At 43.6% G+C, this 20,775-nt stretch overlaps 1 protein-coding gene across 1 annotated transcript in view; it reads left to right on the forward strand.

Annotated features, from left to right (window-relative positions):
* Nucleotides 1-5,273: 5,273 nt before the first annotated feature.
* BUD13 (BUD13 homolog) overlaps nt 5,274-20,775 on the forward strand; it is a 63,658-nt gene continuing 48,156 nt past the window's right edge. Inside the window, exons 1-4 of the mRNA XM_056542973.1 lie at nt 5,274-5,472; nt 8,924-9,014; nt 20,303-20,387; nt 20,717-20,762. Of these exons, the coding sequence (XP_056398948.1) occupies nt 5,342-5,472; nt 8,924-9,014; nt 20,303-20,387; nt 20,717-20,762 (353 nt within the window). The 5' untranslated portion in view covers nt 5,274-5,341. The remainder of the gene's footprint in view (nt 5,473-8,923; nt 9,015-20,302; nt 20,388-20,716; nt 20,763-20,775) is intronic.

The raw sequence follows: 20,775 nt of genomic DNA on the forward strand, positions 1-20,775 counted from the left end.
AAAACTGCGCTAACACTACACTAAATACACGCTAACACTATGCTACACAAACTGCGTTAACACTATGCTACGCTAACTATGCTAAAACTGTGCTAACACTATGCTACGCTAAATATGCGCTAACACTAGGCTACGCTAAATGCGTTAACACTACGCTTACTGCGCTAACGCTATGCTACGCTAAATACGCGCCTACGCTAACTGCGCTAACACTGTGCTATGCTAACTAATCTAAAACTGCGCTAACATTACACTACGCTAACTACTCTATACCTGTGTAAAACTACAACTCCCATCCTGCCTGGACAGCCTTTAGCTGTCTGGGCATGCTGGGAGTTGTGGTCCCTTCACTGTAAAACATACAAAACTACAACTTCCAGCATGCTACGCTAACTACGTTACAATCTAAGCTAGCTATGGTACACTACGCATGCGCATACAGTTTTCTACAGACTTCTCTGAACAACTCTGAACAACGCTTACTTACGCTAGCCTTCCTACGCTAACTGCGTAGCGGAGGAAAGCTGCGCGTGCGCTCTTAGGATTCTACGAATCGTAGAAAACTGCTTGCACGGTACAGACAATTGCATACGCAGCCTACGCTCCTAGCGCTGCCTACGTTAGCCCTAAGCTGTTAGCGTAGTGCTGCGCATGTGCTCTAAGTTTTCAAGAACGTGACGTCATCGGTTAACTGTGCACGCTCGTTGGAGATAATACACCGGTGATGTAAAGTTTTTTCCAAACGTCGGAAAACGCCATGCTCATGCGCGAGTTCACGCTATTAGCGTACGCTACACTAATTGCGTAATGTCTGCGTAATGTCGAGCATGCGCAGTAATTCTAGCGTAGACTCGCGCATGCGTATAGTGTTTTTCACAGATTGGAAAAGACCTGTGATGTAAAGTATTTCCAATCTGTGGAAAGTGCTATGCGCATGCGCGAGTCTACGCTATTAGCGTAGACCTGTAGAGCTAGTGTAAACCTGCGAATGCGCAGTAGTAAATTTAGCTTATTGGAAATTACTTTAGATCATAGGCTTACGTTAATAGCTTATCTCTTAGTGTAGCCGTGGAAATTAGCGTAGCGTAGTTAGTGGGTAGCATAGTGTAGCCTTAGGCTTACCATAGATTTATATTATTGTAGTGTACCTAGCGTAGGTTTTAATTTAGCGTAGTTTAGGATTAATAGGGAAAGGAGGTGGGGTATAGGTTTTGAAGAGACTTGTAGTTTAGCTTATATTACTTTGAAGGGACCACAACTCTCAGCATGCCCAGACAGCTAAAGGCTTTCCAGGCATGCTGGGAGTTGTAGTTTTACACAGGTATAGAGTAGTTAGCGGAGTGTTAGCGCAATTTAAGCGTAGTTAGTGTAGCATTCGCGCAATTTTAACTTATTTAGTGTAGCTTAGTGTTAGCACAGTTTTAGCGTATTTAGTGTAGTGTAGTGTTAGCGCAGTTTTAGCGTATTTAGTGTAGTGTTAGTGCAGTTTTAGTGTTTTTAGTGTAGCTTAGTGTTAGCGTAGTTTTAGCGTATTTAGTGTAGTGTAGTGTTAGCGCAGTTTTAGCGTATTTAGTGTAGCTTAGTGTTAGCGCAGGTTTAGCGTATTTAGCGTAGCTTAGTGTTAGCGCAGTTTTAGCGTGTGTAGTGTAGTGTTAGCACAGTTTTAGCGTATTTAGCGTAGCTTACTGTTAGCGCAGTTTTAGCGTATTTAGCATAGCTTAGTGTTAGCGCAGTCTTAGAGTAGTAGGTGCAGCGTAATATTAGCGTAGTGTTAGTGCAGTTTTAGCGTATTTAGCGTAGTGTACTGTTAGCGCAGTCTTAGAGTAGTAGGTGCAGCGTAGTATTAGCGTAGTGTTAGCGCTGTTTTAGCATAGGTAGCGTAGTTGTACGCAGGTGTAGTCAGCTAACTTAGTTTTACAGGCAGATAAAGCGTAGTTTAGAGAGTGTAGCTTAGCTTAGTTCTAAAGTGAAGGGGCTACAACTCCCAGCATGCCTAGAGAGCCAAAGGCCGTCCGGGCAGGATGGAAGTTGTAGTTTTGCAAAAGAAGCAAAGGCACTTGCGCTCTGCTACATTAAAGTAACATAGGCCATTGGGCTCTACTACTTTAACGTAGGAGAGGCGAGTACGTCCTTGTACGTTAAAGTAACAGAGGCAGTTGCGCTCTGCTACGTTAATGCAGTATCCAGCCCTCTGTATAGATGGCTGGATACATTGATCAGAAGGCCACGTACCCACCTCCGTTCCTGCTCCGTCACTGGACGTGTAGCATCGCAGGAAGATGACGGAACTGGAACGGGGGTGGTAAGTTAGGCTCTCCAGGGGAAGATCCCCCAAAAATGTACTAACCCATTTTTTTGTGTTTTTCTTCTCGTTTCAGATACGTGAATGCGGAGGACTACGTCGGAATCGGTGGACTACGACCATGACCTGCATGTTTTTCTTTTGTTTTAATAAAATGGTTAACAAGGGCTGTGGGGGAGTGTTTTTCCTAATAAAAATGTTTTAACTTGTGTGTGCTTTTTTTTATTTTATTATTACTTTACAGGCTTAGTAGTGAAAGCCGTCTTGTAGACGGAATCCATTACTAAGTCTGGGCTTAGCGTTAGCCCCAAAAACAGCTAGTGCTAACCCCCAATTATTACCCCGGTACCCACCGCCACAGGGGTACCGGGAAGAGCCAATACCAACAGGCCCAGAGCGCCAAATATGGCGCTCTTGGGCCTAGGCGGTAACAGGCTGGCATTATTTAGGTTGGGGAGGGCCCGTAACAATGGTCCTCGCCCACCCTGGTAACATCAGGCTGTTGCTGTTTGGTTGGTATTTGGCTGAAAATGAAAAGACGGGGAACCACACATTTAAAAAAAAGAAACAAAAAAAAAAAAACGTGTATGGTTCCCAGTCTTTACATTTTCAGCCAAATACCAACCAAACAGCAACAGCCTGACGTTACCAGGGTGGGCGAGGACCATTGTTATGGGCCCTCCCCAGCCTAAATAACGCCAGCCTGTTACTGCCTAGGCCCCAGAGCGCCATATTTGGCGCTCTGGGCCTGTTGGTATCGGCTCTTCCCGGTACCCCTGTGGCGGTGGGTACCGGGGTAATAATTGGGGGTTTGCGCTAGCTATTTTTGGGGCTAACGCTAAGCCCAGACTTAGTAATGGATTCCGTCTACAAGACGGCTTTCACTACTATGCCTGTAAAGTAATAATAATTTTAAAAAAACACACACAAGTTAAAACATTTTTATTAGGAAAAACACTCCCCCACAGCCCTCGTTAAACATTTTATTAAAACCAAAGAAAAAATGCACGTCATGGTTGTAGTCCACCGAATCCGACGTAGTCCTCCGCATTCACGTATCTGAAACGAGAAGAAAAACACAAAAAAATGGGTTAGTACATTTTTGGGGGAACTTCCCCTGGAGAGCCTAACTTACCACCCCCGTTCCAGCTCCGTCATCATCCTGCGATGCTACACGTCCAGTGACGGAGCAGGAACGGATGTGGGTAAGTGGCCTTCTGATCAATGTATCCAGCCATATATACAGAGGGCTGGATACTGCATTAACGTAGCAGATCGCAACTGCCTCTGTTACTTTAACGTACAAGGACGTACTCGCCTCTCCTACGTTAAAGTAGTAGAGCCCAATGGCCTCTGTTACTTTAATGTAGCAGAGCGCAAGTGCCTCTGCTTCTTTTGCAAAACTACAACTTCCATCCTGCCCGGACGGCCTTTGGCTCTCTAGGCATGCTGGGAGTTATAGCCCCTTCACTTTAGAACTAAGCTAAGCTACACTCTCTAAACTACGCTTTATCTGCCTGTAAAACTAAGTTAGCTGACTACACCTGCGTACAACTACACTAACTATGCTAAAACTGCGCTAACACTACGCTAATACTACGCTGCACCTACTACTCTAAGACTGCGCTAACAGTAAGCTACGCTAAATATGCTAAAACTGCACTAACACTACGCTAATACTACGCTGCACCTACTACTCTAAGACTGCGCTAACACTAAGCTACGCTAAATACGCTAAAACTGCGCTAACACTACGCTAATACAGTACTACGCTGCACCTACTACTCTAAGACTGCGCTAACAGTAAGCTACGCTAAATACGCTAAAACTGCGCTAACACTACGCTAATACAGTACTACGCTGCACCTACTACTCTAAGACTGCGCTAACAGTAAGCTACGCTAAATACGCTAAAAAACTGTGCTAACACTAAGCTGCGCTAAATACGCTAAAACTGGGCTAACACTAAGCTACGCTAAATACGCTAAAACTGCGCTAACACTAAGCTACGCTAAATACACTAAAACTGCACTAACACTACGCTACACTAAATACGCTAAACCTGCGCTAACACTAAACTACGCTAAATACGCTAAAACTGCGCTAACAGTAAGCTACGCTAAAACTGCGCTAACACTACACTACACACGCTAAAACTGCGCTAACACTAAGCTACGCTAAACCTGCGCTAACACTAAGCTACACTAAATACGCTAAACCTGTGCTAACACTAAGCTACACTAAATACGTTAAAATTGCGCTAGCGCTACACTAACTATGCTAAAACTGCGCTAACACTACACTACACTAAATACGCTAAAACTGTGCTAACACTAAGCTACACTAAATACGTTAAAATTGCGCTAATGCTACACTAACTACGCTTAAATTGCGCTAACACTCCGCTAACTACTCTATACCTGTGTAAAACTACAACTCCCAGCATGCCTGGAAAGCCTTTAGCTGTCTGGGCATGCTGAGAGTTGTGGTCCCTTCAATGTAATATAAGCTAAACTACAACTCCCAGCATGCCTTGGCATGCTGGAAGTTGTAGTCTCTTCAAAACCTATACCCTACCTCCTTTCCCTATTAATCCTAAACTACGCTAAATTAAAACCTACGCTAGGTACACTACACTAATATAAATCTATGGTAAGCCTAAGGCTACACTATGCTACCCACTAACTACGCTACGCTAATTTCCACGGCTACGCTAAGAGATAATCTATTAACGTAAGCCTATGATCTAAAGTATTTTCCAATAAGCTAAATTTACTACTGCGTATGCGCAGGTTTACGCTAGCCCTACAGGTCTACGTTAATAGCGTAGACTCGCGCATGCGCATAGCACTTTCACGGATTGGAAATACAGGTATTTTCCAATCTGTGAAAAACGCCATACGCATGCGCGAGTCTACGCTAGAACTACTGCGCATGGCGTTTTCCACAGAATGGAAAAAACTTTACATCACCGGAAGTTGTTCTTCTTTATCACTAATCCGGAAGTGTTTGTTGACATTGACTTCCGTCTCTGGTAACATGGCTGCGCCCGCTAGTGGTATGCAGGGGCTTTCTAAGGCTGAGTATTTGAAGCGCTATCTGGATACGGGGAGTTTAGCTGATGGACCCGTCAAGAAGAAGAAGAAAAAGAAGAGGCCGGAAGGGAAAGGGTAAGATAGGCGCGTGCTGCATCACTGTGTACTGTCTCCCCCTTTCCAGTCATTATGCGGTTTACAAGTCCCAGCGTATATGTAGCTCTGCGTTACCCATTTTAAGCTGTTTGTATCTATATAATCTGTATTACAGATGAGTGCGCCCCCCATGTTCTGACAGGACTGTAGTTGTCCTTGGTGACTGTGGCCTCTCCGGACCTTTCTGTATTAGTAAATACAGTGATCCCTCACCTTACAGTGGCCTCAACATACAATGGTCTTTTCTGGACCATTGTAACTTGAAACCAGACTCAACATACAATGCTATGAAATCTGAGAAACTTCTCAATGGCTGGAAGAACCGACCAATCAGAATGGACATTTCACTGCTAAAACCCTTGTATTCCTGAAGTGCATGCACTGACTGATGTCTGGTAGTGCCCCCTACAGTACAGGGAGGTATTACTTGTTTTGTACACTTTACCTGTGCCAGGGCTACCTGCTCCTTTTGGACACCAGGTGAGGGCAACTCCATTTTACTTTTTTAAGACATTGCCTGTACTGTACAGGACCCTGAAGAAGCTCCTGTCCTCTACATAGACCAGTGTTTCTCAACTAGGGTGCCTCCAGCTGTTGCAAAACTACAACTCCCAGCATGCCCGGACAGCCTTTGGCTGTCCGGGCATGCTGTGAGTTGTAGTTTTGCAACAGCTGGAGGCTCCCTGCTTGGGAAACACTGACATAGACAGTGATTACAGCTCCCGGCAAATCTTTCTTACTTTTATATGTAAGGATTTGCTTTATCTGTATTAGTTATCTACTTATTTTTCTTTAATCCCCTCTTTTTCCTATTTTTGGATGACATTTTGGTGGCTTCAGAACCAATTACCAGGTTTCCATAGAGTTATGGTCTCAACATACAATGGTCGTCCTGGAACCAATTAATAATGTAACTTGAGGGACCACTGTACTTGTATTGCCCAGTTAGAATAATCCAGGAGCATCTTATAGCTCTGAGTTTTGCCTTTTTTTCTTTTCTTCTTAATACAAAGTATGACTACTTAGCCAAGCGATCAGCAAACCCCCTCTCTACATGAAGAGACATTTCAACTACAGCATGAAGCTGTGGCCGACATACCCCCTCCATTCAGCTCTATGGCAGAGCCGGAGATCAGCGCTCTGGTGTGATGTGCATTTTTGCGTCCTATGCAGTTTTGCGTTCCCACCGCGCCTTGGCTGCATCTTTGACAGTCTTCGGAGAGCCGAGGGAAGGTGCGAACGCAGAACAGGGCAGTGTAACAGCTGCCACGATTGAATGGGAGGATTTACACACCTCACTCAGCTCCCGGCAATGTTCATTCTACAGCAGCTCCGAGGGTGTTTATGTGAAAAGGAACGTAGAAGTGCACAGTGGTGTTCGTCACTGTTTATTGTACAGCAATAGGGTCCTAGGGTGTTCATGAACTGACATGAACACCACTGCATTTCTACGTCCCTCCTGACATGAACACACTCAGTGCAGCTGTACAACTAACGGTGCTAGGAGCTGAGTGAATTCAGGTAGAGAAAACAGACATGGTCACACATCTACATATTGTATTTTGATCTACTTAAAACTCAGCATAAATTCAAAAACTAACAGGTTGTTAGTATACATTTTGATTAAAAGGTATAAGCCCACTCGCCACGTCAAGGCCACCTATTCAGAGTGGGGTCCCTAGGAGCTGAGTGAGGTATGTACGTTCTCCCAGCCAATCACGGCAGCTGATACACTGCCCTGCTCTGCCTTCCCCCTCGGCTGTAGCTTTGTCAGTCTTCGGGGGGCTGAGAGGAGGAGCGAATGCAGAGCTGCATAGGATGCAAAAATACACCTCACACCGACTCTCCCATAGAGCTGCATGGAGGGGGCATGTCGGCCGCGGCTTCGTGCCGGGGGAAGTTTGTGCTCAGCGCGCTCTGTTCTGTGTCACATGATCGAGGGGGTCTCGAAATGTCTATGGAGCGTGTCTTGATCATGTCACACATAGCAGGGAGAGGAGCGTGCCGCAGGGCGGGCTTTCCTGGCTTGTTTTGCTAATCGTTAGAGGTCTGAACACCTGCTGATCATAACTTTTGACATGTTTCTAGGAAATGTCAAAAATTTGTGACAAGTACTTTTAAATACAGTATATTACAAATAAAAATAATGAATGCAAATATATAAAATTAATTTTAGTATTACTTTATAATTTAAAGGTAACCTGTCCAATTGAATATGCAGTCCAATCTGCAAACCTTATGTTAGAGCAGAAGGAGCTGAACAGATTGATATATAGATTGGTGGCTAAAGTTCCAGGATAACTTATCAATTAGTCATGGAACTCCGAGCTCATTTTGGGCTAATTAGTAATTTGGGCGGTCCTACTCAGTGACTGACGGGTATCTCTCTATATGCACACATACAAATAGCTGTCAGTCACCAAGTAGCTGCCAAATACACACAAGCACATGACTACTTAGTCCAGTATGAGCAGAGATTTACATGAATAAGTAAATAATCCCAAATTGTTACCCATAAAACTATGTATCATTCTGCTCTATAATGTGATGACCACAGATAGGACTGTAAGTTCAATGTGACAGGTTCCCTTTAAATATATAGTTTATAAAATATTCAAAAAATGTATTTGAAGTGCATCTGTTACTTGAATTACACCTGCTTAACTGCTGACACAGGCGAGCAGGGATTAGTGTCCTCGTTCAAGGCATACCTTTTGTAAGTGGATTTGTTGGCTTTATTCGGTGTAAAGATGTTTTGTAGACTGTCACAGATTGTCAGAGAGATGTGGTCTGGGGGTCCACTAAACCCAAGGCTACAACGTCTCTCCCCTCTAAGGTCACGCTCACTATTGTTTTGACACACAGGGCTCACCAAACAGCGCCAGTCCTGTGTAGATCGCCTTCAGTGCATGCACAGTGAGTCTGTGAGTGATTCTTATCCTAAGACTCACCGTGCGTGCACCACAATATCCACGGATGATACATCCGCTGACAATCTACACAAGGCACCCACTATCAAGCAAGCCCTGTGTGTCAATCAACAGGAGGAGCAGGGCAGACATGGCCCCCAGGCCTCTCTGACAATCAGGGACGGTCAATAAAATGTTTTGTATATAGAGTAAAGCTAACAAATCCACAAACAGTATGCCTTGAATTTGGCCACACTCCACTGATAGACTGTCGATAATTTAGCAGGTATAAGTCAAGTGACAGATGCACAGGAGGTAATGTGCACAAACTCCATGTGGATATGGACCTGTGGTGTGGATTTCAAATCTATAACGTCAATTTTAGTGTCAGAAAATGCTGCAGATTTGTTGGTTTTCCCCATTGACTTGAGAAAATATGAGTGGCAGATGTTACGGAGAGCAACAATAAGTCTGCAGTAATAGGTCTAGACCTACTGTAATAACACTTCTCCTAAAATTAGGATGCGGATAGTCGATGATGATGCAGAAGACTGGAAGAAGGGACCTGTCAAAAAGGATGAACCTGTGGAAGAGGAGGAAGACCAGCCAGTGGTGAGTTCCTGTGATTCAGTCCTTTATGCTGTACAGTCATAAAAAATTTTTTAGCATTCAAAGCAAATATTCATTTGAAAAATGCAGCATTTTGGGGTTATTATAAATGTATATTCTGATTTTGGGACATACGGTACTTCAGTTTTTTTGTCCTGTAATATAAAATGTCCTTAAGTAGAAGATAGGACCAAGTTTGAGGTCTTACTTGATCATCTTACTTGGGACACTAAAGTACAGCTGCAATGGCATGGTAATAATAGTAAAGAGCATGACATGCACTAAAATTAAAGGGGTATTCTGTTGGAAAACACATTTTTTTAAATCAACTGGTGCCAGAAAATTAAACTGATTTATAAATGAATTCTATTTAATAAATTAATCCTTCCGGTACTCATCAGCTGCTGTATGCTCCAGAGGAAGTTGTGAAGTTCTTTTCTGTCTGACCACAGTGCTCTCTGCTGACACCTCTGTCCGTGTCATGAACTGTCCAGAGCAGGAACAAATCGCCATATAAAACCTCTCCTGTTTTGGACAGTTCCTGACAGACAGGTGTCAACAGAGAGCACTGTGGTCTGACAGAAAAGAACTACACAACTTCTTCTGGAGCATACAGCAGCTGATAAGTACTGAAAGTATTAAGATTCTTAATTAGAAGTAATTTACAAATCTGTTTTAACTTTCTGGCACCAGTTGATTTAAAAAAAAAAAAAAAAAAAAAAAAAAAGGAGGGGGGGGGGGGAAGGGCGTTTTCCTCCAGGGTACCCCTTTAAAAATGATAGAGCAGGTCCTTACCCCTGTCACTCCCCTCTCCTGTAGGGAAATAGCTGTGCAGCTTATAGTTACTTTAGTGAAAACTACAACACCAACAAATAGGGGTGACTCACTAGTGAAGCTTGCATCACAGTGTCCTAGGATATGCAACCTGGTGAGGTACCGTATTTTTCGGCATATAAGACGCTCCGGCATATAAGACGCAACCAATTTTAAAGGATGAAAATCTAAAAAAAACGATTCTGAACCAAATACAATGTAAAGTATAGGACAGTGATCTTCAACTTGCGGACCTCCAGGTGTTGCAAAACTACAACTCCCAGCATGCCCGGACATCCGTTGGCTGTCCGGGGATGCGCGGAGTGGTAGTTTTGCAACATCTGGAGGTCCGCAGGTTGAAGACCACTGGTATAGGAGGTAATACTCACGTGTCCCCACCGCTCCGGACCCGTCACCGCTGCCATGGATGTCGCCCTCCATCGCTGTTGCTGCGTCCTCGTGGCGTCCTCGTCCCTCCGGAACATCTCTGCTGCCCGGTATCCTCACTCTCCGTCGCCGCCGCTACGCACGCCGATCCTATTGGATGATGGGACGCCGTGCGTGATAACGTGATGACATTGAAGGAGAGCGCCGGCCATGCAGGGGATCCCGGCACGGAGCAGACACCGTGGAGGCAGGTAAGGTCCCTCCCGGTGTCCTGTAAGCTGTTCAGGACGCTGCGATTTCACCGCAGCAGTCCCGAACAGCCCCACTGAGCAACCGGGTTAGTGTCACTTTCGCTTCAGACGCGGCGGTCAGCTTTGATTGCCGCGTCTGAAGGGTTAATACAGGGCATCACCGTGCTCGGTGATGTCCTGTATTAGCCGCGGGTCCCGGCTGTTGATGGCCGCAGGGACCGCCGTGATAGGACAGGATTTTAATGTGTATTTGCCGTATAAGACGCATCAACTTTTCCCCCCCAGTTTTGGGCAAGAAAAAGTGCGTCTTATATGGCGAAAAATACGGTCTATGCATTACATTTGAGTCTCAATAATAAGGAAAACTAGAATTTACCAAAACAAAGTAACAAGTTTAGATTAATTTCGTTTAAGGTCGTTTAACCCAATAACGACCAAGGACGAGTATAGACGTCCAGGTTGGCGGGCGTTCCCGCACCTGGACGTCTATACTCGTCCATTCTTCTCGTGGGTGCTGCCCAGTGCACCCACGAGATCGCGGCAGGGACTCGGCTGTATCACACAGCCGGGACCCTGCTGCACTGCCAGGACCGAAGTAAACTTTGGTCCCGGCAGTTTTAACCCTTACAGCCGCGGTCGGAAGTGACCGCGGGCTGTAAGTGTTATGACAGAGGGAGGGAGCTCCCTCTGTCACTCCTGCAGCACCCCGCATCGCGATCGCGGGGTGCTGTGTGTGTCCGCGGCTGGCCGGGACCTGCCGCACTGCCGGGAGTGAAGTTCACTTCACTCCCGGCAGTTTAACCCTTACAGCCGCGGTCAGAAGTGACCGCGCGCTGTAAGGTGTTCTGACAGAGGGAGGGGGCTCCCTCTGTCTCCTCTGCAGCACCCCGGAGCATCGTGGGGTGCTGCTGCATACCTGGGCAGCCGGGGGTCCTACAAAGACCCCCAGGTCTGCCCTGGGTATTGCCTGAAAGGACGTGCCAGAGGCACGTCCTAATATGCTGCCTGCTAGTGAAAACTGGCAGGCAGCATATAACTGCAATGCTTTGGAATACTAAGTATTCCAAAGCATTAAAAAGTGTAAAAATAAATAAATAAAATAAAAGTGTAAAAATAAATAAAAATGTAATAAAAGTGTAAAAAAATAAATAAATATATATATATATATTAAAAATACATTTATTAAATTAATCTAATTTAAAAAAAATGCATAATGTGTAGGATCGCATTGGCGGACATTCGCAGCATGTAATATGCTGCGGATGTCCACCATGTGATCCTACACATTATGCAGCAGTCACGGTAATGAGCTCCCTGCTGCGGCTGGGTAGCTTTGTGTGTCCACTCATAGCGGCGGATTTCCCGCCGGCAGTCATGAGCGGACACACTGAGCTACCCAACCGCAGCAGTGATGGATATATTCGCCATGAGCGGGTGCTTATTCCCACAATATGGCGGATATATCCATCAGGAGCCTTAACTGTCACAGACAGACGCGTTATACTGCCAGCCGACCAAGGACCAGTCAGAGTGGTCCCTGGTCCAGCCAATAACTTGTAGGGGTGCGGTATATAAATGGGGTCACTTGTGGGGGTGGGGGTACTGTTCTGCCCTGAAAGCCAAATGGCGCTCTTCTCCTTCTGAGTCCTACCACGCGGCCAAGGAACCATATATGGCCAAAGCGGGGGTATTTCTGAACATGGGACAAGCAGCTAAATAAAATATAGGGTGCATTTCTTTCAATATCAGAAGTGATGTACAAAAAATATGCCCCCCAAATGATGCATTTGTGAAAAATTGCAAATTTCGAATTTTTAACACTGACTTTGTAATAATTCCTGCCAAAAAACTATGGTGTTAAAATACTCACTGTACCCCCTAGCGAAAACCTTGAGGGGTCTAGTTTTCAAAATGGGGTCATTTGGGGGGGTGTTCCTATGTTCTACTACCTTTTAATTTCTGCAAACCTTGCATAGCACACAAAAAAAGATGTACTTTTCAAATTTTCAAAATTTCAAGTTAAATTGTTAGGCTTCTAACGAATTTAAAATGTTAATTAAAAACAAAAAAATGATGTCAAAATAAAGTAGACATCTGAAAGTATGTTTCATAAACTATTTGGTCAGTATGTATAAATATATGCAACCTATTAGTGTTAAAATAGCAAAAAATTTAAATTTTTTGTAAAAATTTCATGATTTTTTGCATTGTAAAAAAAAACTACAAATGATATCGGCTTACTTTTACTATGTACATGAAGGACAACTTGTGACAAAAAAAACAATGTCAGAATTATCGTGATTGGCAAAACGTTACCAGAGTTATTCTGTAATAAAGACAGACATCCCCGATTTGAAAAAACAGGCCTGGTCTTTCAGGGGCGTACAGGTTTATTTGCATTGGTCCTTAAGGGGTTAATTAGAAAATATTGCAGGGAATTTATCAATAGTGTGTTTGCATTTATCATTTTTTGTTTCCCACTGTGTAAAATTTCTTCATTTATTTGTGTCTCAATTTCGGCAGAATTTGGGCACCTCTCAAATTGTGGCAAGGTGGCATTTAATAGTGTCCAAAAAAATCAAAATTAATAAGCCCCTTAAATAATTTTGAATCAACCCCCTTTTCCCATTTTTAAAATAAGTATAATATAAAAACGAACACGTGCCGTGTACAAAAATGTCTAAACTAAACTATTAAAATATTACGTGTATGAAACCACACGGTGAACAGTGTAAACGTTAAAAATACCAGTAAATACTTTGGATTACTGCACAGAAAATCAGCCATCATCTCCTTATACAGAAAAATAAGAGTTATAGGTGTCAAAAGAGCACAATTTTAAGCATATTACTTTGTACAAAAGGACACACACATATATACGTGTGTGTATATAATTTATATTGTGAGATTTACTCTGGGGTTAGCTCAGGGATCGTCCTTCGCCACAGCCAAAAGGACACATTTTCACCTCAGTAAACCAGGTCCACTCCAACGTCTCTTAATGCAACTGACTCTGCCACTGCCAGGTTTATTTACACAGGTTGCAGGACAAAATAAAAACATAACATTAAAAAAAACTATGCCGTCAAGACACTAGCTACACAACACAGACCTACACAACACAGACCTTCTCTGCCAACTGGTGGACTAATCCCTGCCAGTTAAAACATGCAGTCTGCAACCTTATAAGACCTAGTTCACACTTAGCTTTTCTTTGTACTCCTCAGACTGACTGTCTGTCTCGCTACTGGAGAAAAGGGTACACCACTCGTGTTTCCACGTCTTGTCACAGTAACGTAAAGCACAGTTCACACTTGAACAAAATCCCCTTCACACACAGTCACCTGCTAAATAAAATAAAATCTAAATTGGTGGTGTAATCGTATGGACCTACAGAATTAAGATAACATGATATTTTTACGGAAAAGAGCACTGCGCAGACACAAGAATCCAACTAAATCTTTATTTTTTTTGTTTTCAATTTTTTTTTCCCCACAATTTTTTTAAATTTCTTGTGGGGAAGAGTGGAGTTAACAAGTGCCTTCTATTCTGCCAGTGTAAGAGAACGGGAGGTGATCCTATTTTGTCTGTCACTTTTTATAGCAAAATATAGGGAAAAGTGAAGACTTTACTTGAGGCAGAGAGTAGAGATGAGCGAACTTAAAGTAAATTCGATTCGTCAACTTCTCGGCTCGGCAATTGATGACTTTTCCTGCATAAATGAGTTCAGCTTTCAGGTGCTCCCGTGGGCTGGAAAAGGTGGATACAGTCCTAGGAGACTCTTTTCTAGGACTGTATCCACCTTTTCCAGCCCACCAGAGCACCTGAAATTTATGCAGGATAAGTCATCAACTGCCGAGCCGAGAAGTTCGTGACAAATCGAATTTACTGTAAGTTCGCTCATCTCTAGCAGAGGGGTACAGGTGTGCCCATTTTGTCAATTAGAAATATTATCACTTGCTTCCAGCAACCAAGGACCTTTGGGCATTTCCAAAACAGGTTAAAAAAAAGTTATCTGGTAGGCCAAGGCATTTAGGGCATTCATTTAAGACCTTGTCCACACTGGATATTCAGCTGAGGAAATTCCGCTTGCAGCAGAGTCCCAATAGGGGGGGGATGTTCATTCTTTGGGCAGAATGCTGCCCTATGTCATTGCCATCTATGAGAAGGCACATGTCATCTCGGTCCTACTATCGATCTCGGTGCCTGCTGCTAGTGTAATTCTACTGGCTGAATGTCAACAGTGTGAAGTTATGGACCCTAGGGGTTATGTAGTATGCCCGAAAAAGTAGAATATAGAGTTGGATAATGCTTTCATTATGATTGGAGAAGGCTAATCTAGGTGAAGGAAGGACTCTATTCCACTCTTCATCCATTTTCTGCACCACATCTTCCCTTCAGTACCTCCACAGTTGGTCTAATGCCAACTCTCAGGCCATCTTCAGTAGTCACACAGAGGCTTCTGCATTTTGCCCAGACCATATTTAGCAAATGACTTGTGTGCAGAGGGAAAAGTTGACCAATTGTCCATTGCAACCAATCGGCTTGCTTCTCTCATTTTTCATAGGCTTTCTTAAGAATTAACAACCTGATTGGAAGCTATGGGCAACTTGTCAAGTTTTCTTCTGCACAGGTTTTGATAAATCTCTCCCTAAGGCTAAGTCTCCACTTGGTTTTTTGCACTGTGTTTTTAGGGATTAAAAAAACGCCTGAAAATCGCCAGTGCAAGTGACGTCATCATGTGTTTTTTCGTGCGTTTTTTCATTTGTGTGGAAATTGCACCTTGGCGGTTTTTTTTTTGGTACCCAAAATTTCTTGGGTACCAAAAAAAAAGGCTGCCGCAGTGATGGAATTTTTTTTTATTAAACGCAATGTACCGTATATATTTTATAACCCAATTTTTATTATTTTTTAATAAAGTGTGTGTTTCACTTTTATTTATTTTTTTTAAAATACATTTTTTAAATTTTTTATGTAGTACTACGACTCCCAGCATGGAACAGGCTGTTCCATGCTGGGAGTGATAGTACCTGTACTATAGACATATATCGTCCATAATATAGCAGAGAAGTGAGCGGGTCTATACATCGCTCGCTTCTCTGCACTATACTCCGGCCACTGATGTCAACAGAAATTCATATTTCCCACCCAGAGTTGTGATTGGCCGGATGGTTTCAGCCAATCACAGCTCTGAGGAAAAGATGAATGAATGAGTGGCCGGCCCGGAGTATAGTGCAGAGCAGGGATGCGAGCGATGTATACAGTCGCTCCATCTCTGCTATAGACAGGACGATCACATCGGGTGTCAGTAGTGACATCCACTGTGATGTGTCCTTAAGCAGGCACTTCTACTCCCAACATGGAGCACACTCTGCTCCATGCTGGGAGCTGTAGTACCTGTATTAATAGACCGCAGCAAGTGTAACTTCTGACACCTGCTGCGATCTGTCTATTAATGCAGGTACTACAGCTCCCAGCATGAGGCAGAGTGTGCTCCATGTTGGGAGTAGTAGTAGCTGCAGTTATGGAAAGATCACAGCGGTTATCACTTCTGACAGCCGCTGTGATCCTGTATAATGTATGGATGCGGCGGCAGCTCTCCTATGGTCCACTGCACGGCCGTATATATACACATATTCCTAGAGCTGTGATAGGCTGGAACCATCTGGCCAATCACAGCTCTGTGGGAAATATGAATAAGTGTAAATATACGTCAGGGCAGGGGACCATAGAAGAGCGGCCGCATCTATATATTATACAGAAAGATCGCAGCGGGCGATCTGTCTATTAGTACAGGTAGTACTACTCCCATCATGGAACAGTGTGTTCCATGCTGGGAGTAGTAGTACTAACTAAAAAAAATAAAGCAAAAAAAGTGAAAAACACACACAATACATTTTTATAATCGTCAGCTACATTTTTATTTCCCCGCACACACAAATTGATCCCTGTTTAAAAAGTAATAGTTTTTTTTTTCAATAATATACATTTCGTTAGATACAATTTTTTCCTTCACTACTGTATATTTAAAAAATAAAATTTTTAATGATACCCTACGAAATTTTCTTAAAAACAGCTACATCACTTTTTTGGATCGCTAAAGTAAAAAAAAAAAATTAAAAAACGCCGAAGTTAAAATCCACATAGCGTTTTTCTTGGCATTTTCTCACTCCCATAGAATTCTATTGGAGCAAAACGCCACGATTTTGACAAAAAACGCAGTTTTGAGGGAACTACAGCGTTTTTTTTTCAAAACGCCAAAGAGCGGAGAAAAACGCAGAAAAAGTGAAAAAACGCAAAGTGGAATTCAAAATTTGCGCTTTCTCATTGACTTAGAGCTAACATCTGGCCGCAGCGTTTTTTTACCAAAAAACCGCCATGTGGCAGAATTGGCGTTTTTCTTTGCGTTTTGCAAAAAAAAAAAAAAAAAAGTGGAGACTTAGCCTAAAGGTACAGTCCCATATAGCGCTTACAGTCTATTTCACAAAATCTGCTGCAAAGCGGGAAACACACAGCATATTCTCTGATGAGCATACACACAGGGCAACTTGGCGGAAGCCCTGTGTGTTCTGTCGGGTTTGGAGGCGGGGCACTCGTCGGTCATACCGGCGTGTGGATCTGCCTGCAAACCTCACACAAAAAACTCACAGGGTAGCCTGTTTTTAAATCAACTAGTGCCAGAAAGTTAAAGAGATTTGTAAATTTCTTCTATTTAAAAATCTTAACCCCTTAACGACTTTAGATGTAAATGTCCATCCTGGTGTGGTGGTACCTTACGCACCAGGACGTACATTTACGTTCCATACATGACCTGAGCACCGGATCGGAGCTTGCATCATGCACTGTGGGTCGCAGCTGCTATCAGCAGCCAGGGACCCGCTGTTAATGGCGGACATCAGCGATAGCGCTGATGTCCACCATTAACCCCTCGGATGCCTTGATCAATACTGATCACAGCATCTGCGGCAGTGCAGCACTGAATGGGTGATCAGATCGCCCGTGGCGCTACAGCCAAGATGGTGGAGATCTCCTCACCGGCCTCCCACCGTCATAACGGTGTCTTCTGCTCTGGTTTGCAATCAAGCAGACCAGAGCAGTAGATATCCGATAATACTGATCAGTGCTATGCCTATGTGTAGCACTAAACAGTGTTAGCAATCAAGTGATTGCTATCAATAATCCCCTATGGGGACTATAGAAGTGTAATAAAAGTTAGAAAAAAAATCTCCTCCCATCCTCCCCCTCCCAGCTCATCAGCCCTCTCCACCATCACCACATGTACTGATAGGCTGCGGCCCCTAGTGCTGGGAGGTATACCGGTGAGAACCGCATATAGCGGTATGGATTTTTGCCCATACCGCTATACCGGTCGGGCCCCTCCCCCACCCTCCGGATGAATTGTAGAGCCCAGCGCGGTGCCCTCACTTGTCCCGGTGTGCTTCTGTGGCCGATAGAAGCTAATCCGTTTACTGTGTCCCCCCCCCCCCCCCCCCCCCCGCTGCGCCTGTCAGCCAGTGTCCCCGCGAGCACGATCAATCCCCACCGCTAGCAGGGTCCCTGTGCCCACTAGCGGTGTCACAAGAATGCCGAGCACGGCTCTGTTGCTAGTCGCTGTCAGCTCTCAGGGTACGGGAACAGATTTAAAAGCCTTGCGCGCAGCTAACGTAGTACTGCGCAGGTGCAGCACTACGCAAATAGCGTAGGGCTAACGTAGGCAGCGCTATGAGCCATGCGCAGTACTACGTTAGCTGCGCGCGAGGCTTTTAAGTCTGTTCCCGTACCCTGAGAGCTGACAGGGACGGGGAACAGAGCCACGCTCAGCATTCTTGTGACACTGCTAGTGGGCACAGGGACCCCGCTAGCGGTGATGGTAGCGATCGCGCTCGCGGGGGCAAATTTGACACCGCCCAGCACTAGCGGCCCCTACTGTGCACTCAGCCAATCAGGGCTGAGCGCATAATATTATGAATATTTATAGGATGGGAGGAGAGGGGCCGGCAGGGGGAGTGAAGCAATCCCCCGGCGCATTATGGGCAATTGTGACGTAGCGTCGACCAAGATGGCGGCTCCATAGAGAATAATAGGTCGACGCTACGCGCATTAGGGGACCAGGAGATGACTTCCGGTGGCGGCATAGCGGAGGAATGGGACCAGCCAGGTAATGGATCCCATTTAGAAACTTATATAACTTGTGATATAATTACATTTGGGCCCTAATTTGCTAGCGCTGCAGTTGTCCTTTCAAAAAAATAATTTAAAATAACAATAATAATAAATAAAAAGTGATCAAAAAGTCACATACGCAAAAGTGGTACCAAAAAAAACTACAGATCATGGAGCAAAAAAATGAGTCCTCATACAGCCCCATATACGAAAAAATTAGAAAGCTTCAGGGGTCATAATGGGGCAACCTAAAATATACAAATTTTGTTTAAAAAAAAGTTTGAGATTTTTTTAAAATTGGTACAATAATGGTAACGCATGTTAACATGGGTATGATTTTAATCGTATCGACCCACAGAATATATAGAGCAGTGTTTCCCAACCAGTGTGCCTCCAGCTGTTGCAAAACTACAACACCCAGCATGCCTGCACAGCCGAAGGCTGTGCAGGCATGCTGGGAGTTGTAGTTTTGCAACAGCTGGAGGCACACTGGTTGGGAAACACTGATATAGAGCATCATTTTTACTGTAAAGTACACTGCATAAAAACAAAACCCTCCAAAGGTTGCAAACTTGTGCTTTTCTTTTTAATTTCCCTACAAAATAAATAATTTTTGGTTGCTCCGTACATTTTATGGTAAAATAAAAGGTGTCATTACAAAGTACAATTGGTCACGCAAAAAACAAGCCCTCATATGTGTCTGTGGATGGGGAAAAATAAATTATGGATTTTAAAAGGTAGGGAGGAAAAAATGAAAACGCAAAAATGAAGCTGGCTGAGACCTTAAGGCCCAAATGGGCTTAGTCCTTAAAGGGGTATTCCAGGCCAAAACTTATCTTTATATATCAACTGGCTCCGGAAAGTTAAACAGATTTGTAAATTACTTTGATTAAAAAATCTTAATCCTTCCAATAGTTATTAGCTTCTGAAGTTGAGTTGTTGTTTTCTGTCTCACTGCTCTCTGATGACTCACGTCCCGGGAGCTGTGCAGTTCCTATGGGGATATTTTCCCATCATGCACAGCTCCCGGGACGTGACATCATCAATGAGCAGTTAGACAGAAAACTTCAGAAGCTAATAACTATTGGAAGGATTAAGATTTTTTAATAGAAATAATTTACAAATCTGTTTAACTTTCCGGAGCCAGTTGATATATGTAAAAAAAAAGTTTTTGCCTGGAATGCCCCTTTAAGGGGTTTACCCTTCCAGTACTTATGAGTTGCTGTATGCTCCAGAGCACGTTTTTGAAGTTCTTTCCAGTCTGACCACAGTGCTCTCTGCTGACACATCTGTCCGTGCCAGGAACTGTCCAGAGCAGCATAGGTTTGCTATGGGGATTTGCTCCTGCTCTGGACAGTTCCTAACATGGTGTCAGCAGAGAGCACTGTGGTCAGGCAAATAAGAACTACAACTTCCTCTGGAGCATACAGCAGCACAGAAGTACTAGAAGGGTTAAGATTTTTAAATAGAAGTAATTTACAAATCTGTTTCACTTACTGGCACCAGTTGATATGAAAACATTTGTTTTTCACCGGGGTGCCCCTTTTGATGTTGCTATAAACTGTTCCATGTTAGTATAATGGCCCACTGGAGAATTTTTTTTTTTTAGTGCATTACAATTAATGCATCCAGTTATTGTTGTGTTGTGTCACTTTTTCTTTTGTGTGACCTTTACAGGTGGCAGAGTTTGTAGATGAACGTCCAGAGGAGATCAAGCGCATGGAAGAGTTCAGGAACACCAATAAGTGGAAAGTGATAAAAGGTGAGTACAGTATACATTAACAAGTATAGGTGACATATATTTTTTTTATTTATATACATTTATAAGGTTATAAAAAAAAAAATTATTAGGGGATGAGCTTTTATAATAATTTTGAAACACTAGTATACATGCTATTATAAAATTGCATTTACTTTAAACAGTGAGATCAGTGCTCCATTTAGCCACCATTTTAGCTTAATGCATGAGCAATGCAAGCCCCAAAGTTATGCCGGGGAAGGGGGTTAAACATTTATTTATCTTTGTTATCTTTATAAATGCAAGATCTTAGTAAGCAGTTGATTGACTGCAAATATCTGATTTTATTGTAGGTGATGACTCCCCTGAAGATGAAGGTTCCCATGAACAAAATTCAAGGTAATGCAGCACA

Source organism: Hyla sarda, chromosome 10 (genome assembly GCF_029499605.1).
Source record: "Hyla sarda isolate aHylSar1 chromosome 10, aHylSar1.hap1, whole genome shotgun sequence".
NCBI lineage: Eukaryota > Metazoa > Chordata > Amphibia > Anura > Hylidae > Hyla > Hyla sarda.